General features: G+C 46.6%; 2 protein-coding genes across 8 annotated transcripts in view; one reads left to right on the top strand and one right to left on the bottom strand.

The window, feature by feature from the left end:
• COL23A1 (collagen type XXIII alpha 1 chain) overlaps positions 1 to 15,711 on the top strand; it is a gene marked incomplete at its 5' end in the record, with an annotated part of 187,878 nt that extends 172,167 nt beyond the window's left edge. The window contains 18 exon segments of the mRNA XM_080399322.1: positions 442 to 468; positions 920 to 946; positions 2,070 to 2,114; positions 2,707 to 2,769; positions 4,174 to 4,218; positions 4,755 to 4,832; positions 6,387 to 6,440; positions 7,216 to 7,260; positions 7,771 to 7,860; positions 8,223 to 8,294; positions 9,077 to 9,118; positions 9,983 to 10,009; positions 10,445 to 10,516; positions 10,609 to 10,662; positions 10,930 to 10,956; positions 11,452 to 11,505; positions 12,157 to 12,243; positions 13,700 to 15,711. Coding sequence (XP_080255448.1) covers positions 442 to 468; positions 920 to 946; positions 2,070 to 2,114; positions 2,707 to 2,769; positions 4,174 to 4,218; positions 4,755 to 4,832; positions 6,387 to 6,440; positions 7,216 to 7,260; positions 7,771 to 7,860; positions 8,223 to 8,294; positions 9,077 to 9,118; positions 9,983 to 10,009; positions 10,445 to 10,516; positions 10,609 to 10,662; positions 10,930 to 10,956; positions 11,452 to 11,505; positions 12,157 to 12,243; positions 13,700 to 14,128 — 1,338 coding nt within the window. The 3' untranslated portion in view covers positions 14,129 to 15,711.
• The window catches only part of HNRNPAB (heterogeneous nuclear ribonucleoprotein A/B), a 29,960-nt gene continuing 25,175 nt past the window's right edge, over positions 15,193 to 19,977 (bottom strand). For 3 of the 7 annotated variants that reach the window (XM_080398513.1, XM_080398514.1, XM_080398509.1), the window contains one exon: positions 19,270 to 19,975. The gene's annotated coding sequence lies outside the window, so the exon portion shown is untranslated. Of the gene's footprint in view, positions 15,739 to 19,269; positions 19,976 to 19,977 lie in introns of those variants that run through there. The other 4 variants (XM_080398517.1, XM_080398512.1, XM_080398516.1 and 1 more) reach the window with 2 other exon arrangements.

Below are 19,977 nucleotides of genomic sequence, written 5' to 3' on the forward strand. Positions count from 1 at the left end.
AGGCTTGTGTTGGTTGCTTATGGAGGCCAAAAAAAAAAAAAAAACCATGGGAAATTATAGATGCCCTAAAATGGATGTTTGTCTAAGGGTACCTGTGCCCTGGGGACAAAGGAAGCCAGACTTTGTCCCCTTGGCTCCTCTGGAGGGATGTACTGCTCCTGCATCCCCACTTCTGCCCCTCTGAATCCTCCTGGCATTATAACTCAAATTCACTAAGGTCTAGCTTGGATTAAAAGGTACTTCCTATACATAAAATACACAAACCGTAAAAGAATATTTATTATTTACTGGGAGCACAGAGAACCTATGGCTGTGAGAAGATGAGAAGTTGGCATCTGTGTCCTTTTTTTTAATGGGATTTAAAGTACTTTTGGAAATGTTTTTAGCCTGTTAAACTCTATTGTCAATAAGAAGTATCCCAACTACTCTTACATTCAACAGGGTGCCAGGGGACCTCCAGGACCAAAGGTGGGTAATAAGTAACTTGTTATTTGTCCAATTTTAACATGAACTCTTGAAATATTGCTGCATAAGAGGCATGGGGATGAACATAGGTATTTTGCACTGGACTTGCACTCATCTGTATATATCAGATACAAATTTTCTAAGGTGTTGCGTTATCCTTTAACTTGGAGCTGCAAACATCCGAGTATGTCACCTACTCAATATCACAACCACTGCCCATGTTAAAACTTTGAAATGGGGGTGGAGGGAGCCGTGGGGGGCTGGAAGCTGGTGTGCTGTGGGAATGTGCTTTATTGCTTTTTTTTTTTTGGGGGGGGGGGCGGGGGGATGTAAAGGTGATCAACGAAAGCTAAATATCTTAATTATACAATTAAGTTTGACTATCCATACCGTTGGTAGTATTTTCTGTTATGTCCCTAAACTTCTTTCTCCTCTCTGTTTGTTGCTGTCGAAGGGTGAACCTGGTTTCCAAGGGAAAAAGGTAAAATGTTGATTTTTTTTTTATTTTACTTTATTTTTCCTTCTTTGCTTTTCTCTGTGCTCAGCTTGGGAAACCGTTGCCAGAGACCAATGGAGAAGCTGTGGTCATGGTAGTCCATACTGAGCCCGCCCTTGTGTTCCCTGGGTTTCTTGTCCACGCGACCCCGAAGCACGGGCATGGCTCTGCCTGCAGCCTGGTTTTCATTACTGCAAGCAAGCCAGAAGCTGCAATCACATCTGCCCAATAGACAAAGAATAAAAAAGCAAATGCCAAACAAAGCAGTAGGTCTTGAGCTCTTTTGCTCCAATAATTAAAGCTGAACTGAGAAGTGGCTGGAGGCTGTTATCTGCCCAGGGGCCCCCGGGATGGGTTTGAGGTTCCTGGGACAGGCATCGCCACACAGCACCTTGGTCTCGTGCATATTGCTCACTCTCTTAAGGACAGGCACGCTGCTGGGGTTGGGTGTTGACGACTGCGGGAGATTCACACGTCCAAGCTCTCCACATTTTCTTCTGGTGGTGCCATCAAGTAGCAGATAAATCACTGCCTTTAACTGAAGCCAAAGCACTGACTGGCCCAGCCTTTCCCTCTTACTGCTTTGCCCCAAGGCAGATGTGGCCATGTGTGTTTTTCAGGCCAGAATTGAGCTTAAAAAAAAAAAATAATCTCATAACTGGCCAGTAAAATTAACCTTTTCAGCACGTACAAAGTGTTTTTACTGCAGGAGAACAGCAAAGCATGACACAGGAAACAAACATCTCCTCCTGGCAGATGAGTGTGTTGGTGACTTGAAGTCCATGAGGATGGGTGGCAGCTTGCAGGGAGTCTTTGGGACCCCAAAAGCCTAAATGGATTAAATATCTAATTTCTAGTAAAGGTGGGAGAGCACCTTCCCCAGGGCCTGCCGTAAGCAAATTCTGGGAGATGCCCGTCCGCCTCCCCAGGCACAGGGGACCTGCTGGAGCCTGCTGGGCTCCTTGCTGCAGCTTTCCCCTGGCCTCCTGCAAACCTGGGTGGGTCTCGGGTCTGTGCAACACTCGGTGGGGTCAGATGGTGTGTTGGAGCCTAGTGATAAGTGTGTACGAGCTATTTGTGTGTCACTTTGTATGTTTTGTTTCATCAGGGTGATGACGGGATGCCTGGGGAACCAGGACTTATGGGCCCTAAGGTAAGTTCTGCTCGGTGTCCATCTAATGTATGTGCTCGGCAGCATCTTTTGCTGTCTGGTGTCTTGGCACAGTATCACAGCTGGGGCAGGCTGAGAAGCACATTTCTCCCCTGACATGGAAAAAGAACTAAAAAAATGAGAGAGAGGAGCACAGCACACCGCTCTGCCATGGTAGCTCTTCTAGTTAGCAAACGCAAACTTCTGAGAATTGCTGTTTAGAGGCTTCTCTTGCAGAAGTAAATTGGGGGGGTCTTGCTGGGGGTGGCCTGGAGCTGGGGTTCAGGCTGTGGGTTAGCACTGCCCAGGTCAGGGAGCAGCGGGCTCTCTGCAGGAGCCTCTTCCAGCTGCTGCAGTTTTGGGGCTAACTTGGGGCTGGACGTACCACCCGCAGCCAAACGGTTAAGCCTGAAAGCTTTGGGTTTATCTCCAAAACCCTCCTTTTGCACCTAGGCAATGTGAACTATTTCAGATAAAGCAGAGCTTTGCTCGCTCACGTATGTAAAAGTAAAGATAAATCAAGAAAATTGTAACCTGAAGAAATCTGTTCTCCAGCCTACCCGTATAGCGTTTGTCGAAATGGTCCTCTTTTCAGGGAGAAAAAGGCAGCGCGGGACCCAAGGGAGAGAACGGCACAGATGGCTTGCCAGGACCCAAGGTAAATAAAAGTCCATTAGCCGGGGAGCTGGGCACGGCTCTGCTGAGGCACAGCGTTTCAGCTGAGTAGGTGTTTTAGGTCTTCGCCTTCTAAAAGGCTTGCAAGACGCCCAAACTGGAACAAAACAGGGGGGTGTTAAGTAGCATTTTACCTCTTCCTGGTGATGTAGCCAAAGCTGGATTCAAGCAGAGATCAGTATAAGCGTTTTTAAAATAGTCTCTTTGCATGTTTTTCATTGAGTTGCCTCTCTTTCCCCCAAAAGAGCTAAACCTCTGATCCCATGTTGATCCAATGTATTGATGGCTGCAGTATCGCTTCAAAGCCCAGAGCACTTCATGTGTCTCCCTGTTCTACCGACCTTCACCGCTGCCAAGAAACGCAGTGAGAGAGTCTCGATCCGTGCAGTGGTGATGGGGAGACCCGGACAGCGTTTGTACGCTGTTATTTCCCCCTTCAGCTGCTTCTTATTTAGTAGGTTTTGGGTCCAGTCGTGTTTTCTGTATCAGTCGTGGCTCCTTGTTGGGCCAGACACTGCGTGTCATGAAGAAACATGGGCTAAGGTGACCCTGAGCCAGTTTTCTTCTAAAACCATAGCAGCAGTGCTGGTTTCTTCCCCCTGGGATCTGCTGAACTGACTTTTCCTATGGAGAGTCTTAGCAATTATACCACTCCCTTTATTTTCTGGAGGGATTTAATTTGGCCAGCAAATGGATTTCCATGGGTATGGCAAAAGGTACTTTTTTTTTAATGATTATTATTATTTTATTTATTTACTTTAAATCCTGAACTGAACCTCAGGTCACTGCTGTGAGAGCGCTACAGCTCTGCAAAACATCCCAACTTCAAAAAAAAAAAAAAACCCATCCAGAACCGAGAAAAAAAAAATGGGAAAAACAAAGGGGTGAAAAAGGGGAAAGGAAGAAGGGAGGGGGAAAGGAAAAATTTGGCACAGCCCTTTTCTTTAAATTTGCCCTTGAAAATGGTTTAAACGTGTCGGCTGAAGCTTTCCACACGCAAAATTCAGCCTAAAGCAAAGAGCCATGTGAAACTTCAGCACAAAGAGCCAGAGCTTGGCACGCGTGGAGCAGCCAGCGGAGCCGGAGCACGGCACGGCACATCGCCGCTACGGGTGGCTCAGCCCCGCGTGGGCCACGCTGCTCCCTCTGCAACGAGACGTTTTCTTCCTGTGTCAACTATCTCACACCAATGTTATTTTTTGCAAAATACATTTGCTCTGAAGTCAAATAATTTTTTTTTCTAGGAGAAGCAGTTCCTTTTTAGTGCCATACTTTTTCTTAATCTAAAACATACCTTGGCATCTCATGCAGTTACAGTATTTTTTAAGATAAATAGCCTGTATTTCCCTTGGTCTCTTTGAACCAAAAATATGATTTTGATTTTCAGGGTGAACCTGGTGAGAAGGGAGGAGTTGGCTCCATTGGACCCCGGGTATGGATGTTCAGGGTTTTGCTTTTTCAGTTCGGAGTCGCGTATTTGCCTCGACCTGAGCTGTTCCCCACTACTTATCCCTGCTTTGTACCTGGCTGAACCGCTTTGGGACCAGTTCAGTGCTAGAAAATCGAGATGGTGCATATTTAAACAAACGATTATGTAGGTACTGAGTGCTGCCACAGGAGAGAGCTCTGGGAAATGCAGTCAAGTCCAATTTTCTTATCGAGATGACCATCCTGTGACCCTTTGGGGTTGCGGGGGGGGGGGGGGGGGGGGGGGGGTTGGCAAGAGGTAAGCCGTGAATAGGGGGAATCAAGTGAGGATTTCTGTGCACTTCTCCGTCCTCCAACTTTAAGCCCTTGTGAGGTTTGGTTGGATGATAATTACAGCTGTCAGACTAGGAATTGATTACATTGATAGTATTTGTAAGGTGATAATCCCCAGACCCTGAGTGTCTGGTCTTTGCTTTCATACCACCTGCTTCTGTCTCACATGCTGCAAAAAAACTAAATAGGATTCATCCCTGGTTGCAGGGTCCCCCCGGCCTGAAAGGGGAACAGGGTGACACCGTAGTGATCGACTACGACGGCCGAATCCTGGATGCGCTGAAGGTCAGTCCCGCACCAAGGCCACGCCGGTTCCTGTGGGTGAACGGGAGGGGACTGAAAAACTGCCGAGCTCTGCCACAGTGACATTGTGGCACCGTGTCTGTGCCTGTCCTGCTTCTCCTTCCTGAGACCTCAGCCTCAGCACGGAGCTGGCCAGGAGGGAAGAGCTTACTGCATTTGGGAGCTGAGGATATTTCGGAAGTACCAGCAAAAACGGTGGCAAAACTCGAGGCTGTGAACCCAGGCTGGGTACCAGGCTCGTGGGACCGAGCTGTGGGGTGCGAGATAATATTCTACAGGTGAAAGCAACCTGACGTAGCCTGTGATATACAAAAAACACCTGATGCAATGTGTGAGCAGCCCAATTACTTTAAAAAATAATAAAAAAAATAATAAAAATAATTTAAAAAAAACCCACCTGCCAGCTGTGGGGTGTTATTCCCAGGGCATGGTGCGGAGCTGTGGGTGTATCCACAAGCAGCGGTCAGGATGCAGGAGGAAGGGAAATGGTGCCCGAGCCCTATCCTGACTAAGCAGCACCCTGCCATTTTCATTAAGATGAAAGAAGCTGACTAGAATAAATACTTAATTACAGACATATTTGAGAACTATTCTAATTGTTTTATAACAGGCTGCAGGGATACACAAAGTGATGGTAATTACCGCTTGCCAGATATCTGCATGGCGTGCAGCTTCGTGAGTGGAGTGTGTGGAGTGCAGTGGGTGGAGAGGCTCCAGCAGATGTCTGGAGACTTGTCTGCTGGGCCTGGACCCTCTCCCGTGTCCTGCATGTGGAGATGGCTGAGGGGCACGCTGCTGAGCCTCGCTAGTTTTGCCCTTTTCCTGCTTTCCGTGTTTGCCCACTCACCTGTCTCGTGGACAGAGCTTTGGAAAGGCTTCCAGCGTGGTTAAATGTAACAGTGTTTGAGTATGCAGTCATAGAAAAAGGTGCTTGAGGATTTGATGCTGTTTTATTTTTCAGCTGAGCAAGACCGTGAGTTTTGCTGTTAGAGATAATTGGCAAGTTGCAAAATATTTCTTCATCCCAGGGCAGTTCCTGGGCTCTGCACCCAGCAGTGCCCAAGAAAAACAGCTTATTTAAGTGTGCAAGGTTTTCCTGCTCTTAGTGCTCACCTTCGTTTCCCCTCTTTAATTGCATTTCCCCGGCTGGTTGTCACTGCTTTCAGTAGGATGCTTCTCCCCGTTCTGCCCAGGTCAGCTGGCTGGAGGGGGGAGAATGCCAAGAGAGGCCACTGGATCTGGGGCCACACCTCCAGCTGAAGGCACCTTGCCTCTTAGCACATACCGCTGCACCTGTACACCCAGCTAGCTCCAGTCGTGTTTTCTTCTGCATGAACATCACCTGTGTGCTGCAGGGGCCCTCCGGTCACTTTGTGCCAGCTGAGCTCATCATGGTGTTTGGGCAGCCCCGGTGACACAAGTGCCTGTTCTAGGACGTGGTTGGGAGCTGCTCCCAGCGCATCCCCAGCAGCACAAGGATAGTGTGCCGTGTTCCCGTTGGACATGCTCATACCTGTTTTGTTTGCTGTGTTTCAGGGCTCACCGGGTCCCCCAGGGCCACCGGGCCCCCAAGGTGCTCCAGGTCCCAAGGTGAGTCCAACCTCTGCCGTGCCAGATGGTGTTCTTTGTGGTCCTTAGTGGCTCCTCACGTAGCAAGTGTCTCCCAAGCCAGAGCAAGGCAGGCAGCGCTGCCTGCAGAACTTGAGGCTATGCATGGTAAAGGAAATCTTCCTCTGGCTGAAAAAGGAAGTTTTCATCCAAAAGCCAAAGTTTTGTTGACCTGTGTCTGGTCTCAAGCTTCTTCCAGAGGATGCCGTCCCAGGAATGAATCCACTCCCAATCCTACACCTGCCAGGTGAAATCCTGGCCCCTCTGAGACTTCCTCGTTGCACACGGTGGGAAGCAGAAGTAGATGGGAGCAGCAGTTGTGAGGAGGGGCTGGCAGTGCCACAGGCTGTGCCCAGCCACCCTCCGTGCGCTGCTTCCTGCGCCAGCGCTGTGTCCGAGCGGGACCTCACTGTCCCCCCGCTTCACAAGTAACCCACTAACCTACAGGCAGCTCTAGTTTCTTTAAAAGAAGAACTTAATTTACAGAAAAGCATTTATTGGAAGAACAGGATGGGACAGGATTTCGGTGCCTCTTGAGCTCTTCATGTCATCCAAATTCAGATGACAAATTTGGATGAGCTGGTGATGCCAGCACATCACTGAAACCTCCTTGCTGCTGCTCCTGAACCTCGCAATGGCAAATCCATAACCACAGTTGTTGATACATGTGAATAACGTATTTCCTTGCGCAATGCTTTCCCGAGGTGATTTCCTGATTTAATTTACCACGGGCTCCCCTTTCTTTGTGTCGCTTCAGGGAGAGCTGGGCTTGCCGGGTCCCCCTGGACTGGATGGTGAGAAGGTGCGTGGGGCATGGCTGGATCAAGCAAGAACTTGCAGGAGACGAGTTAAAAAGGAGTTTACTGTGTGTCTGTGAGAGCTGTCGCTGTGAAAATCAAATCTCAGCCTGCCAGGCGCAAGGCTGAGACTTGATGTGATGTAATGTTCAGCTGCATCTCCTTGAATTAATCACCCTTTGCCTATGGCCCTGTGCTCAGCTATGAGCATGCAGATGCTGCTCACTGCTACATCTGCCAAGCTAAAGGGGCTCCTTTTACGAGTGGTTCATCAGACACTGTCTCATATTCTATTGTAAACCTTCCCAACCCTAAATGGCTGCAATCCCTCCTGCAGCCCAGCCAAATTCTGCTGTGCCCACAAAATTGGTGTGTGTAAATTTTAATGTTAAAACATGTTTTCATGAGCTCATGCTGCAATATGAAGAGCAGCAGCAGAAAAACAGAAATGGCTGTTGCGGGGTAGGGAGAGACACAGTTTTCTCTTAAGCAAATGGTTTTCTGTAAACTTCCAGGGTCCAAAAGGAGCGAAGGGTGACCAGGGCAGCGCAGGGATCGCAGGACAGAAAGGAGAGACAGGAGAAATGGGCTTAGCGGGTCCGCCGGTACGTCCCTCTTTGTGTCCCTGCATGTCAGCTGCTTGGTTCTTCAATGTAATAATTTCTGCAAATGCTCAGAATATGGCCAGGTCTGCTGATGTAAGCAATGGCCTGTCCCCACGGCATTACTGGGGAGCCGAAGGATGTGGGAGCTTTGAATTTTCTTTACTAATGATGATGATGATAACGGCTTATGCAGGTGATCTATCCTGGTAGCAAGGAGGAGAAAAATCTTTTCTCAAAGTTCCCTGGGGATGAACATGAGCTTTGCTTGTGCCAAGGCTGGAGTTTAGAGGAACACCAACATATTGTTCTCTTTTGCTTTCCTGGAAGATGCACCACATCAGTGTTACGTCTCTGTCTTTTAGGGAGCAGAAGGGCCAAAAGGAGATAAAGGAGAAAAAGGAGACACCGGGTCACCGTGTTTGCAGAATAATCATGTAAGATCTTGGCAACATAAAGCCTCTTCCACAGTGTGGGGTCAGGTGAAGTCAGGGCGTGCAGGCTCGGAGCCTCCAGTCCCGTACCCATCGGCGTAGCAGAGGGGAGCAAAACCCAACTGTTTGCTACAAGAACTTTCAGATGCATCTAAATGGGGTTTGTTCATTAGGGAAGAACACGCTGCGTGCTCAGCACTACCGAGTTATTTTAGATTTCGCATTGATGGTGGAGATACTGGATGCTGCTTTTATAATTGTGTTTTGTTCTAAAAACATATTGGGCTCCTTGCAGTTTTATAGGATTTCTACATCCTTTTTTCCTTATTCATGCCTTTTGCTTGGGAAGGAAAAAAAAGTTACGGGTTTTAATAGTTTTTGATTGAGAGCTCTAACTTTATTCTGGAGGGGGTTGTTGTTGTTTCTTTGGGGGGGGTGTATTTGGGTTTTAGTTTGGGGGTTTTTTATCAGAAAGGCTGGTTTCCTCTGGTCTGTGCAGAAGACTGTGTCATCTTCCATTACATTCATTTTGCAGCTGGCAAATACACAGAGCAGCATGGGCCATGCCGCTCATTTCGGAGGCTAGCCTGCTTCATGTGCTGAAGATTAATTTATTTATAAATGTTACAAGCAACTCATTGATTAGCAGATATTTTGATTAAAGCTATTGAATCAGAGGGCATTAAATCGTGATTCTGGGCCATGTGAGCTTTTTTTTTTCATTCTCAAACTGTCTTCTCCCTGTGCCCAGCCCTGTTAACGTGCCGTTTAATTCCCTTGTGCAGATCATACCTGAGCCTGGACCCCCTGGATTACCCGGCCCTATGGTAGGACTGTGGAAAGCAGCTCGTGCAACTGAGCATTGCTGTGGATTTGTTATTGCATGGGATTAGTTAAGGCTGAGGGTGGTTTGCTCTGTTTAATTGTTGTGTGAATCTGGGGAAAAAAATCAGGGAAGAGCTACAGGGTTGTGTGCTGTCTTTGGAGAGGTGGAAGCAACTGATTTAGGAGAGCACATCAGCATGTGTGGCACATTTTGCAAATAACCAAGTTGTTCCTTGGGACAGGGAAAAGATAAAACCTTGTGGGATGGGAAAACCTGCTCCCCATCACGATGGTCCCTGTATTCCCATAAATTTGCCCAAGTCAGAAAGTTTTTTGCCATCAGCTGCAGTGGGAGAGGATGCAGGTGGTGACGAACACAGAGAGAATTTTTTTTATGCAGATATCTACCACGCTCCAAAAGGCTTGAGGAGCTGTCAAAGGCATCGGGAATGTCAGCATGCCTCCCCTGTGTCCAAGATGTACCTTGGAGAGACCATGCTTCAAATCCAGGCAGCTTTTGTACTTGGGAAGTGTCCCCAGCCCTGTCCAGGCTTGGAGGGCCACTGTGGCAGGGTGTTGCCCTCCGGAGCTTGCTGTCACTTGCTTCAGCAAAGCTTTTGCATGGCTCCCGCTCCCCAAAGCTCATGTTACAGAGCTTTATTGTTGCATGTTACGCAAAGTGGTCCTTTTCCGTTCCTCCTCCCCCTGATTTGACGTCGAAGAACCAAATAAACTGCCACCTGTCTTGAAAAGAAATATTTGGCCATTGTCACCCATAATTTGAGGAAGAAATAGTTTAGGAAGCAAACTTTGGGGTTTGTTTTTAAATTCTGGTTTTTTCAAATGCACCATTGTGTTTCCTGCAGGGTCCTCCAGGAATCCAGGGGCCTAAAGTAAGTCAATAAATTAAATGTCACCCACTGTTTCCTGCCTGCCAGTGCATTATTTACAGGCTCACAAAGGCCTGTCAGCTCCAGGGACTGATTTTGTTGTCACTGTTTGTGACAACACATCCCTTGGTTGCGCTGTTCAGCAGTTGGCGTTTTGGAAAACAAGCTGGTTTTCCTTCCAAACATATTGAAGATCTTAAACCCTCCTCCAGCAGAGTCCTGACGGCCGGCAGCACATGCCAGCCAGGGTTTCCAAACCTGCAGGCTTAAACCTGTATTTTCAACTGTTTTCTTAGATGATTCGGTCAAGAGAAAAACGTTACCAGCAGTGTGGGTATAAGCATCCCAGAAACGTGGTAGGAGGCGGTAGATGCGTGGGGTGGCTCTCCTGGGCAGAGCTGCCAGGTCTTCATGGTTGATACCGTTTCGTTTATGCAGGGCTTGGATGGTGCAAAGGGAGAAAAAGGTGACAGTGGTGAGAAAGGGGACCACGGTGACACAGGACCTGCTGTGAGTTGTCTTCCCATATCTCGTTTCTGGCTGTTGACAGAAACCTGCCTTACAGCAACCATGCCAATGCCTTATTTCTTTTTTTCTTTAAGGGTCTCCCGGGAGCTCCAGGGCTCATCGGTTTACCCGGTACCAAAGGAGAGAAGGTAAATCATTGGTGTGGGAAAGGAGTGGTGACTTTGTGGTGTTATCCTAAAATAGGGGCTGTAAAATCCTGCTATGGTGGGTCCAGCCAGAACTGCCGAGCTGGGCTCGTACTGGCACTATCCCGATGCGTGGTCAGGAGCTCCCCTTGAACCCCAGGGGCTGCTGGGCAAGCCCATGCTGTCCCTACTGTATTTCACCAACTGGTAGTAAGTTTGCAACGCCAAACTCAACACGGCACATCTTAATTTTTATTTTTACAACTGCAGGGAAAGCCAGGGGAGCCAGGATTGGACGTGAGTATGGAAAACATTAACTGTGATATGTAGAAGCACGAACAACACGCATGTAAAGGCCATCAAATTGCTTGAGATTGTCGGAAAATATGTATCTAACACTGCATAGACTACCTTCCCTTAAACACGATGCCTATGGAATGATGTCTGCAGGAAAGGGCTTAATTCAGGCCAGTTGCCAAACTGCTTCCACTGCACAGCAGTAACTGCTCAGCTAAAGATGCTGCGGGGGGGTCCTTTTCCCATTGAGAATAGTTGGATTGGTGAAAGGAAAATCTCCAATAGCTGTAATGATACTGGGGTATGGTAAAGCACTAGCCTTCCCAAGAAATTGCTGACATACCAAGTCAACAGGAAGAAAATGTCATAATCTTCACCATGGGAGGATGGGTTGATCCCTGGAGATTGCTCGTGTTGAACCGAGATGTCAGGATGTTTGCACACTAAACTTACCATCTTTTTTTCCCTCCACCACCTTAAAAATTGTTATGATAGGGTTTCCCGGGTCTCAGAGGAGAGAAAGGAGAGAGAAGTGAAAGAGGCGAGAAGGTAAGTGGCTTACGGCTCCGGAGAAGCCCACGGGGGCAGGACAGGCCCCTCTTTCCAGCAGGCAGGATGCTGGCCCTGGGTGCTGGTTCCCTCCCCAGCCTGGCAGTGTTCCTCAGGTCGCTGCTGTGTAAGGCCTTTTCTGTAGCACAAGTATTTGCGCGGTCCCGGTGTAGGGCAGGACGTGCAGTTAATTCCTACCCACTTGAATTAACTCAAGCGTGCAGTTAACTCCACCAGCGCAACCACTGTGGGGGAACGGAGCAGGCTGACAGGTCCAGGTTCCAAAAATTGCTTGTTTTGGTTTATAGACCTTGGAAATGGATCCAAGCCAAAGGGTTTGTTACAGGGATCCTTAAATAAAGGGGTGCCCGGCTGAGCACAGCGGCTGGAAGCTGGTGATCCCAGTCAGACACCGACCTGGTTTCTAGCAGAAAGCAGTCATTTAGTCATTGTGCTATAAAATTAACTACTTAAAAAAATCTCCACCCAGCTTTAACTGAAGATTTTCACAGTGATTTACTCACTCAGCTGAGGTTACACTAGCGCAAGTGTCCCTATGCTGGGTGAGGTGTGCGACTCTGCAAGTGCTGTGCGACTTAAAGCCGAGGTGTTTCCCCTCTTGTTCCTGATATTTTCCTGTTGTGCCAACAGGGTGAGCGAGGATTACCGGGGAGAAAAGGAGCCAAAGGGCAGAAGGGGGAACCAGGCCCTCCGGGACTGGATCAGCCTTGTCCTGTGGTACGTCTTTTATTTCACTCACCCTAAGCGTGCGTTGCCAGGACTGACGGGGAGACACAGCTTTGCAGCCAGGGAAGAGGAGGGAGGACTTGGTAGTTCTTTATTTTGCAGTAAATCAGAGCAGATGGTTATTGTTTTCTCACTTTTCTTAATGGTTTGTTTTATCTGCACTGCTGGAAGTTCACTACTCGCTGCAAGGGCTCCACACTGGCCAGATGGGAGCAAGCCATAGCAGTAAAAATAAAGAATCTTTGTGTAGAGACCTTCTTATTGTAGTCGGGAACAATGGGCTTCGGTAAGGCTCTTAGGAGACAGCGTGCCCTGGTCAACCTGCCGGCCTGGCTTCTGGGTACACTTGCAATGGGGGAGTAACTCCACGCCGTGGATGGGAGGCGGTTTGAGAACAGGGTCGGCTCCATCCCCTCACCCAGCGAGGACCGAGCCTGGCTCCGGCTCTCCCGTGTGGGGAAGCGGGCTGAGCTGATGGCATCTTAGTCCAGCCAAAGATCCGTGAGGGATGAGCTGGAGCTCCCCAGGCTGTCAACAAGTGCCGCTGGGAGAAGAGACCTCCCCGTGTTCCTCGGCCTGAGAGCAGCTCACAGCTCAGGTTGGTCCCTTCCCAGACAAGGTCGCGGGCCCCCGCCGTGCCACGGGTCCACAGAGAGGCTTTCCAGGAAAGCTCCTGGGTGTTTTGAGCCTGAGAAAGGTGGATCTTCCAAGTCCAGTTCCAGAACCTCTCACTCCTTTGAAAGGGCCCAGGAAATTAAAAAAACAAAACAAAACAAACCTACACTGGTTTACATGAAGTGATGTGGCCTGGTAAGATTTACCTCCCTTTCGTTACTATTTTTCATGTAACGACTAACACCAGAGAGATCCTCTCCCTAAAATGCTTTGAGGCTGCAGGAAGAAAAGAGTGAGTTGTATCAACTATTGAACTGAACTACTGAAATGTAGTTGTTAGACCTTAGTTCCGAGGCACGTAGCCAGTAATGCCAGGTACCTGCCCCAAAAACCCATTTCTTGGCTGAATTGTCTGACTTTTTCTCACCCTGCCAGCACAGCTGTGGCAACCGAAGCTGTTGTGTAGCTCTGCCACACCAGCAAAAAGCTCCCTCAGTCAATATGCTTTATTTTGCTTGGAGACTGAATGTGACCTACAGTTAATTTTTTCATTTCTGACGGATCACCTTTCCTCCCTCAACATACTGGATGATTTAGCCTTTGTCTTTTTTGCTGCGCCGTTACAAACATGAAGCTCTGGTTTGTGTGTAGAAGATCTTCCCCAGATGACAGACTCTGTGTCTGTGAATTCCTCACCATAAAACCACTCTGCTGACTTGCCATGTCATCAGAAATGGAGGTGTAAAGTTCTGGAGCCATCCTCCTCTTCTGCTAAAATGAGTAACTCCCGTGCCCTTTATCATTCTCACCAAGCAGTTATTTTTTCGAACAGGGAGATGGTAGCATTGCAGGCAGCCAAAGGGACCCAGGTGTACCAGGCCTGGATGGGGTGAGCGTGCCCTGCCCTTTGGTACGGTATCTGCTCGCTTCCTTTCTCGCATGGCTTGTGTGTGCTTCTGCTGTGCCCAAGCCCTGTCTTGAGCAGCAAACCCCTCCAGGATTCCCAGAAGGACGCAAAGCAGCAGAGTTGAAACAAGATGTTTCACTCTGGCGTTCAGGGAAGGATGCCAATGTGTTGTGCCTTCTTCCTCCCAGTAAAATGACTTTAGATACGGAGTGTAAGCAATGGGAGATCACGTGGGGGATGCTTCCCGCTGTGTGGTATCAGATGCTAAAATTAGTTCTGGTTTCTCTCAGCACCTATAGCCCAGTTTGGCTCCCCTCGTGCCTGTGCTGCAGCCCTGTGTCTCCAGGGTTTTGAAAAGCTTTTCTGAAAAACACTCTGCAGAGCAGAGGTCAGCGGCACTCGGCAGCCGAAGGGCATCTGCTGCGTCAGCACGCAGCGCTGCCCCGCCGCGCGGGTTGAAGTCCAGCAGTTACACAGGAAGGTTCGTGCTCTGCTCCCCGAAAGGGCTCTGCACAACTAGTTAAGGGTTCGTTGTTTTATTTTCTTTTTTTTAGCCATAGAAAATGCTGCATGGTAGATGATTTGCAGTTGTCTTCATAGGAACAAAAGGGCAGTAAGCTGTCTCTCTTTCAAAAAGTTAAATTACTTTCGTATGTGTCAAAGAAACCAATTACTAGCAGCAGGCCCACTACAGCTCTTCCTATTTACTCATCAGAGATGCTACATTTACCAAGTATCTCCCATCTTAACTATATAGAAGACACGAGTCCTATCTGTATTGAAGGCGTTGTAAACTGCAGCAGGTGATTCTCCAATATGTAACTGCTGCCCGACTAGTTAGTAAAGCACTTGCACATCTTCCTGCTTACAGATGTGAGGGTGAGTTGCATGTTGGTTGGGAGTGTTGCTTTTGTTCTCCACCCCACCACGCAGTGGAGGCTTGCTGGGTTCTTGGCAATGGCTTTCAGTCCAGAAGCATGAGCATGAGCCTTACACACAGGTTGCAAAGCTCTTTTTACATTTGTACGTAATTTTGGAATCGCTCCAGTGAAACACAGTAGAAAGGCACGGAATTTTATGGTGGCCAAAATAATTATTTTTAAGTGCACAGGAAGAAAAAAAAAAAAGCCCAGGGCAGACATCAACCCTGTGCCCATCGGGGTTAGGATGTGCTTCGACAGCAGGTCAGGATCTTTCTAGGTCAAACATCTGCTCTGCACCTTGTCCCCTTTACCCTTCAGCCCCAGACAACTCATGCAAACGTGCAAGCTGCACTTTTTTTTAATGAATGCTTATGGACCAAAATATTGACTGGTATCAGCAGAAAAATATGTATGTTTTCTAACTAATGTTATAGGGAAGCACGTGGAAATAACTTGACCTGTTACACTATGAGTAGCTGGACAGGGTAACCTTACTTCACTGCATCTGTTTTATTGGGCATAGGCTATTTTACATATAAAATCAATACAGAATACAAAAAACGTGATGACTGACATATACAGTAAAAAGTGTAAAAATTCATTTTTGACCTGTTTTTGCACTAGCAGCCATCTCCGCTGCGTAGGCATCCTCCTGGCTTCCCACCCCTAGTTACTCTGGAGGTGGCTCTGCAGGGTCAGTGCATGTGTGCTCTCTGTAGCTCCACATGCAGAAATTCATGCAATCAGAGATCCAAGAGCCTTAAAAAAAATCCAGCATGGGAAAAGGCAGCTGAAGTCAGCTATTTCTTCTAAAGTATCTTGAAAGAGTTGGTCATACATAGTCCGTTCCTCTTCTAAGGGGCTCCTTCCTTTTCAGTGTGTTCCTCCTGGTAAGTAAGCTCTTCTGGCTTTCTGATTTCTGTATGTGTTTCTTGTATCTCCATCAGAAAAAGACAAATATTTTCACTCCCTTTGCATAGCCCATAACTCATCCTATTTCATTCAGTTCAGCAACTCCAGGTTTCTTAAAGAAACTAAGTACTGCAGGACCGAATTTAACACAATTAGGTTAGCATCCGGGAAGAAAAAAAAAAAAATTACATCACCGTCCACCAAACTGAAAAGCACACATTAACAAAAAAATACACTTCTGCCTCATGCTTTCCATATATATATCTGATTGCAAAAACCACTACCTTATAAAGCAGATTATGAAGCTAACTAAACTGTGGTTCCATATTTTTATATTTATTCACATCTTTTTTGTTTAAAAGAAAAAGGAAGTGTAGGTTTGGATTTATTTATTTTTTTTTTTTACCCTGGGTTGTATTCAGTTTTGTGCTGTGAGACACACAGAATACATTGCCTGCATTTTTTTTTTTATGCACATACAGTAAATGGGTTTTGCATGGTAATTAACGGTGCTACTAAACATTTCATCGTTGTGAAGATTGAGCTTCAGGTTTTTTGGTCTGTCAACAGAAATTAAATCTGCAAATTCAATTTTGCAGGGCCCAGACGGACTGCCAGTAGCAGGATGTTGGCATAAGGTACAGTAGTAATAGTAACTGTATATCCTTGAACAGGTCCCGAGTAATTTTGTTTGCTGCATGGTGATCGTTTGCACTCCTTTACACAGCAGATTATATGCCTGGCAGACGTAACGTCATGCCTTGGGAGAGCAGGATTCCACTAGCTTCATGTCTTGTTCCCCAGAGTGTAGACTGGTGCTAGGAACACCGCTCCAGAACCTCGCTGAGCATGAAAAATTGTTCTTGTTCACACCGTCGGTAGCAGTGCCTTGTGCCAGGCTTGTATTACAGCCCAGGCAGCTTAGGAACTACTCGTGCACACACTGCACCACCCTGCAAAGCATGCTCGTGTTGACTTACTCAGCCCACACCTTCTAGCTGAGACTTTTACGCTGGGTTACCTCTTTGTCCCTGAGTTGGAAAACATTTCTCTCCAAACAAAGGCTTTTCTGCCATTGTAATTATCAACAACCACTACGCTGCTGCAGGGCTCGCATCAGTGACCTGGGTGCAGGTGGCCAGGTAATTCATACAGTCTCATGCACCCAGAACAGCCAGGGGTTGTAAGTGCTAAAGGCAGCCCAGGAGAATGAGGAGGAACCTGTGTCCCCCCCCCCCCCCGTAAGATCAGGATTTGATCCAGACTTGCAGAAGGATGCTGTAACCTCATTCTCTAACAAGGGTATATGACACTGAAGCTGAGTGGAATTACTAACCCAGTTTCAAACATGTGGTGCACGGAAACAGTTCAAGTTAATAGCAAGCATGTTACTAACTGGTTGCAAACTCTCAGTTAGAATGTAAGCACGCCCTTAGCATATAAAATGTTTTAATTCTGTGGTAAGTCGTTTGGTTGTACTGTTAATATTAAATCTGAATGCCAATCCTTATAATATTAACAATAAGATTAGTAAGTGTAACGAATGGAGCGTTTCTCTTTGATTAAAATGTTTGTGTGTTCTTTTTTCAGTGATCTCTAACCACGAAGCACAATATGTAAATAATGTGATATATTTTGATCTTTTTAATTTTTGTATAAAAAAAGGAAAAAAAAACTTTCAACAGTAATATATTGACCTTTTTTTATACTGGATTCTGTCACTTACGGACTTTGAAAATATTGTAAAGCTCCCAAACCCATAAGATACGCATGATAACGTCAGGATTTGGTAAAGGTACCAATGACAGCAGCTGGGAATGAACAGTATTTGCTGCTAATGTTGCTGCGTGAACTAACAGTACTGAGACAGCCTGTTGCCTCGTGTGCCTTATCGCATGAAGGAGGGAGAAATCCCTGTCCTAATTTGGCTCTCCACTCTGTATTTGCATTGCACGTGCACACTCAAAGGGAGGAAAAACCTGGCCGAAAACAAAAAAGGAAAAAAGGATGCAGCCCTAGAAATGAAAAAAAGCTCCTGTATATCATCTGGTCAAACAAGAGAAGAACTTGCAACTTGCAGAGACAAACACAGCCAAGCTCCATTTGTTGCTACCTGCTGTTGATCTGATGGAAATAGCAATTCTTTGGCTATAAGAACAACCTCGACTACCTGTGGTTACTTCCACTACTACCAAGAAACCCTTTTTGTCTCAAGAGGAGGCACCTCTGGGTCCTGTTCTGGGGTCTGTGGCTGAAGATGTGCAAGCACTTTGTTAGTGTGGAACCCAAATTCCCCAAGAAACTTCCACTGCAGGATTTCAACACACAAAAACCTAGCAATACTTTTAGCGGAGAGTTGCAGGACAGAGGGGGCTCTGCTAAGTCTTTTCTTAAACAACGGAGCACGTAACATTGCTGTTGGGGTTCCCAAAACTTGGGAGTTTGGCGTATTTAATTGTCTTGGTTTGTAGGGTTCATTTGCATTTGATTTTTTTGTGGTTTACATGGTTTTAATTGTAAACTCTGTAACTCTGCATGCTCCTCTTGCCCTCTTCCTTTTCTCCCCCTCTTTTTCAGTCTCTTTTTTGAAATTATCTCATCTCAGGCACATCCCATGCAGAACAGGGTAATGAATAAAAGGAGGATTACGATTCTGGTATCTGCATATGGCATTAAGTGAGATCAACTAAAAATTTGCAAACTATTCCACTGTTCACATTTTTAAAGATGTTGAAGTGAAGGGCCATAAAAAATTATTTCAGGGAGGAAGAAAATGGCTTACAGCCCAGTCTGTTCAGCTTACAATGAGGATCAAGGGGCAATCAGATTCCTTTGCAGGGAGGAGATACTTTGTATTAACAAGTTCTTAAACTGAACAGACCAAATGTGCAAGTATCCCTCTTCTAATGGGTGGAAGTTGAAGCTACATAAAATCCAGTAAAGCCAGCCATGGATTTTTAATGGTGAGACTGGTTAATCCTAACCAGATCAGTGATGCAATCCCCTTTTGATTTAACAGATAATTTCTGGAGGCAATACTTTAGCCCAACACAAGATGCTAGGCTCTGTGTTAGGAGTCTTAGGTGAAATTAAGAGTCTGACCATGATATCAAACCAGTATCTGGGCTTTGTGGCCTTGACCTTATGCAAATACAACAGGGAGTCATTTTCTGATGCACTGAGCAGATCCGAACCCTCTGTTATGTCCTTGTCCCGCTGCATCCCTTACTGCAGCTACTGCCAGAGAGGATCTGAGAGGCACGCAACCATCCAGGAGCAATCTTGCCCTGTACAGCTGAACTACAGCTAAGGTAGTTCTTGCTCCGATATTCCGAAAAACAGGAGGAACATGCTCCGTGCAGGTAGGGTGACATTTGACTGATGTCTGTGACTAGGTCCTAGGTGTCCTTGAGCACTTTTGTCAGCTGGGAGCGTTTATTAGCTGCTGAAATGGCCATCTAACTTGGTCGGTGTGGACAAGAGACTTATGGCTGTGGGTGGTGAACCTTTGTTACCTGCCTCTGCTAGCAGCTTAGGGTCTACACAGGCACACTGCTTGCTTTGTGGCTATAATTTGCATGTTTACTGATGATTTTCTTGGTAACCATATAGATTAAATCCATGTAAATTCAGATCAACTAACAAATCAAGAAACAAGAATTATGTAACTCAAAACAGCAATGAAAATGCATTTTATTTACTTCCATTTCATGTTGTTAGCTATCACTTTTGGTGTAGGGGTTTTTAAAGGCATAGGGAGCAGCTGAACAAGCTCCCGTTGGCTTTTAGTGCTTTTGAAAAACCCCTTTCCTGTCCCAAATTAAAGCTAGAAATCTTCTTCTGTGGAAGGTTGAAGGCAAATCTCTCACTGGTGTCACCGGGAAGAAGATCTGTAATTGTTCCCTTAATGTACAGTTGCTCTTCCCATCTCCCCCAGTCATCTCCAAACTAAAAGCAATTCACTACTCCACACTGTGGGCTTCTACACTCGAAATCCCTGCATGTGTCCTGTTCATGGAACCTCTATCAATATCAATGAGAATTCAGTCCCCAGAATGACTGCAGAAAGCACAAGAAATCTGGAAGTGTCCACAAACAATCTACAATGCAGATAGAAAAGTCTTGTTTTACATACGCTGGCAAAAACTAAACAGCTTTCTATCTAGCTCCTACTTGAAGAAGTCTGATATCACTGAAGCTACAAGACAAGCTAACCTCCAAAGCTTATGAAATTATATTAAAATTTATATTTTCTCTGAGGAAATACCCCGAAGTCCTATTATCTTCAGGTAAACAAGTCAGTATTCCGTCTTCAACTTGTGGAATATCCAGTGCTTGTAGGCATCAACTGTGACCACTGCCAGGCCT

Source organism: Falco punctatus (assembly GCF_963210335.1).
Source record: "Falco punctatus genome assembly, chromosome: 8".
Lineage (NCBI taxonomy): Eukaryota > Metazoa > Chordata > Aves > Falconiformes > Falconidae > Falco > Falco punctatus.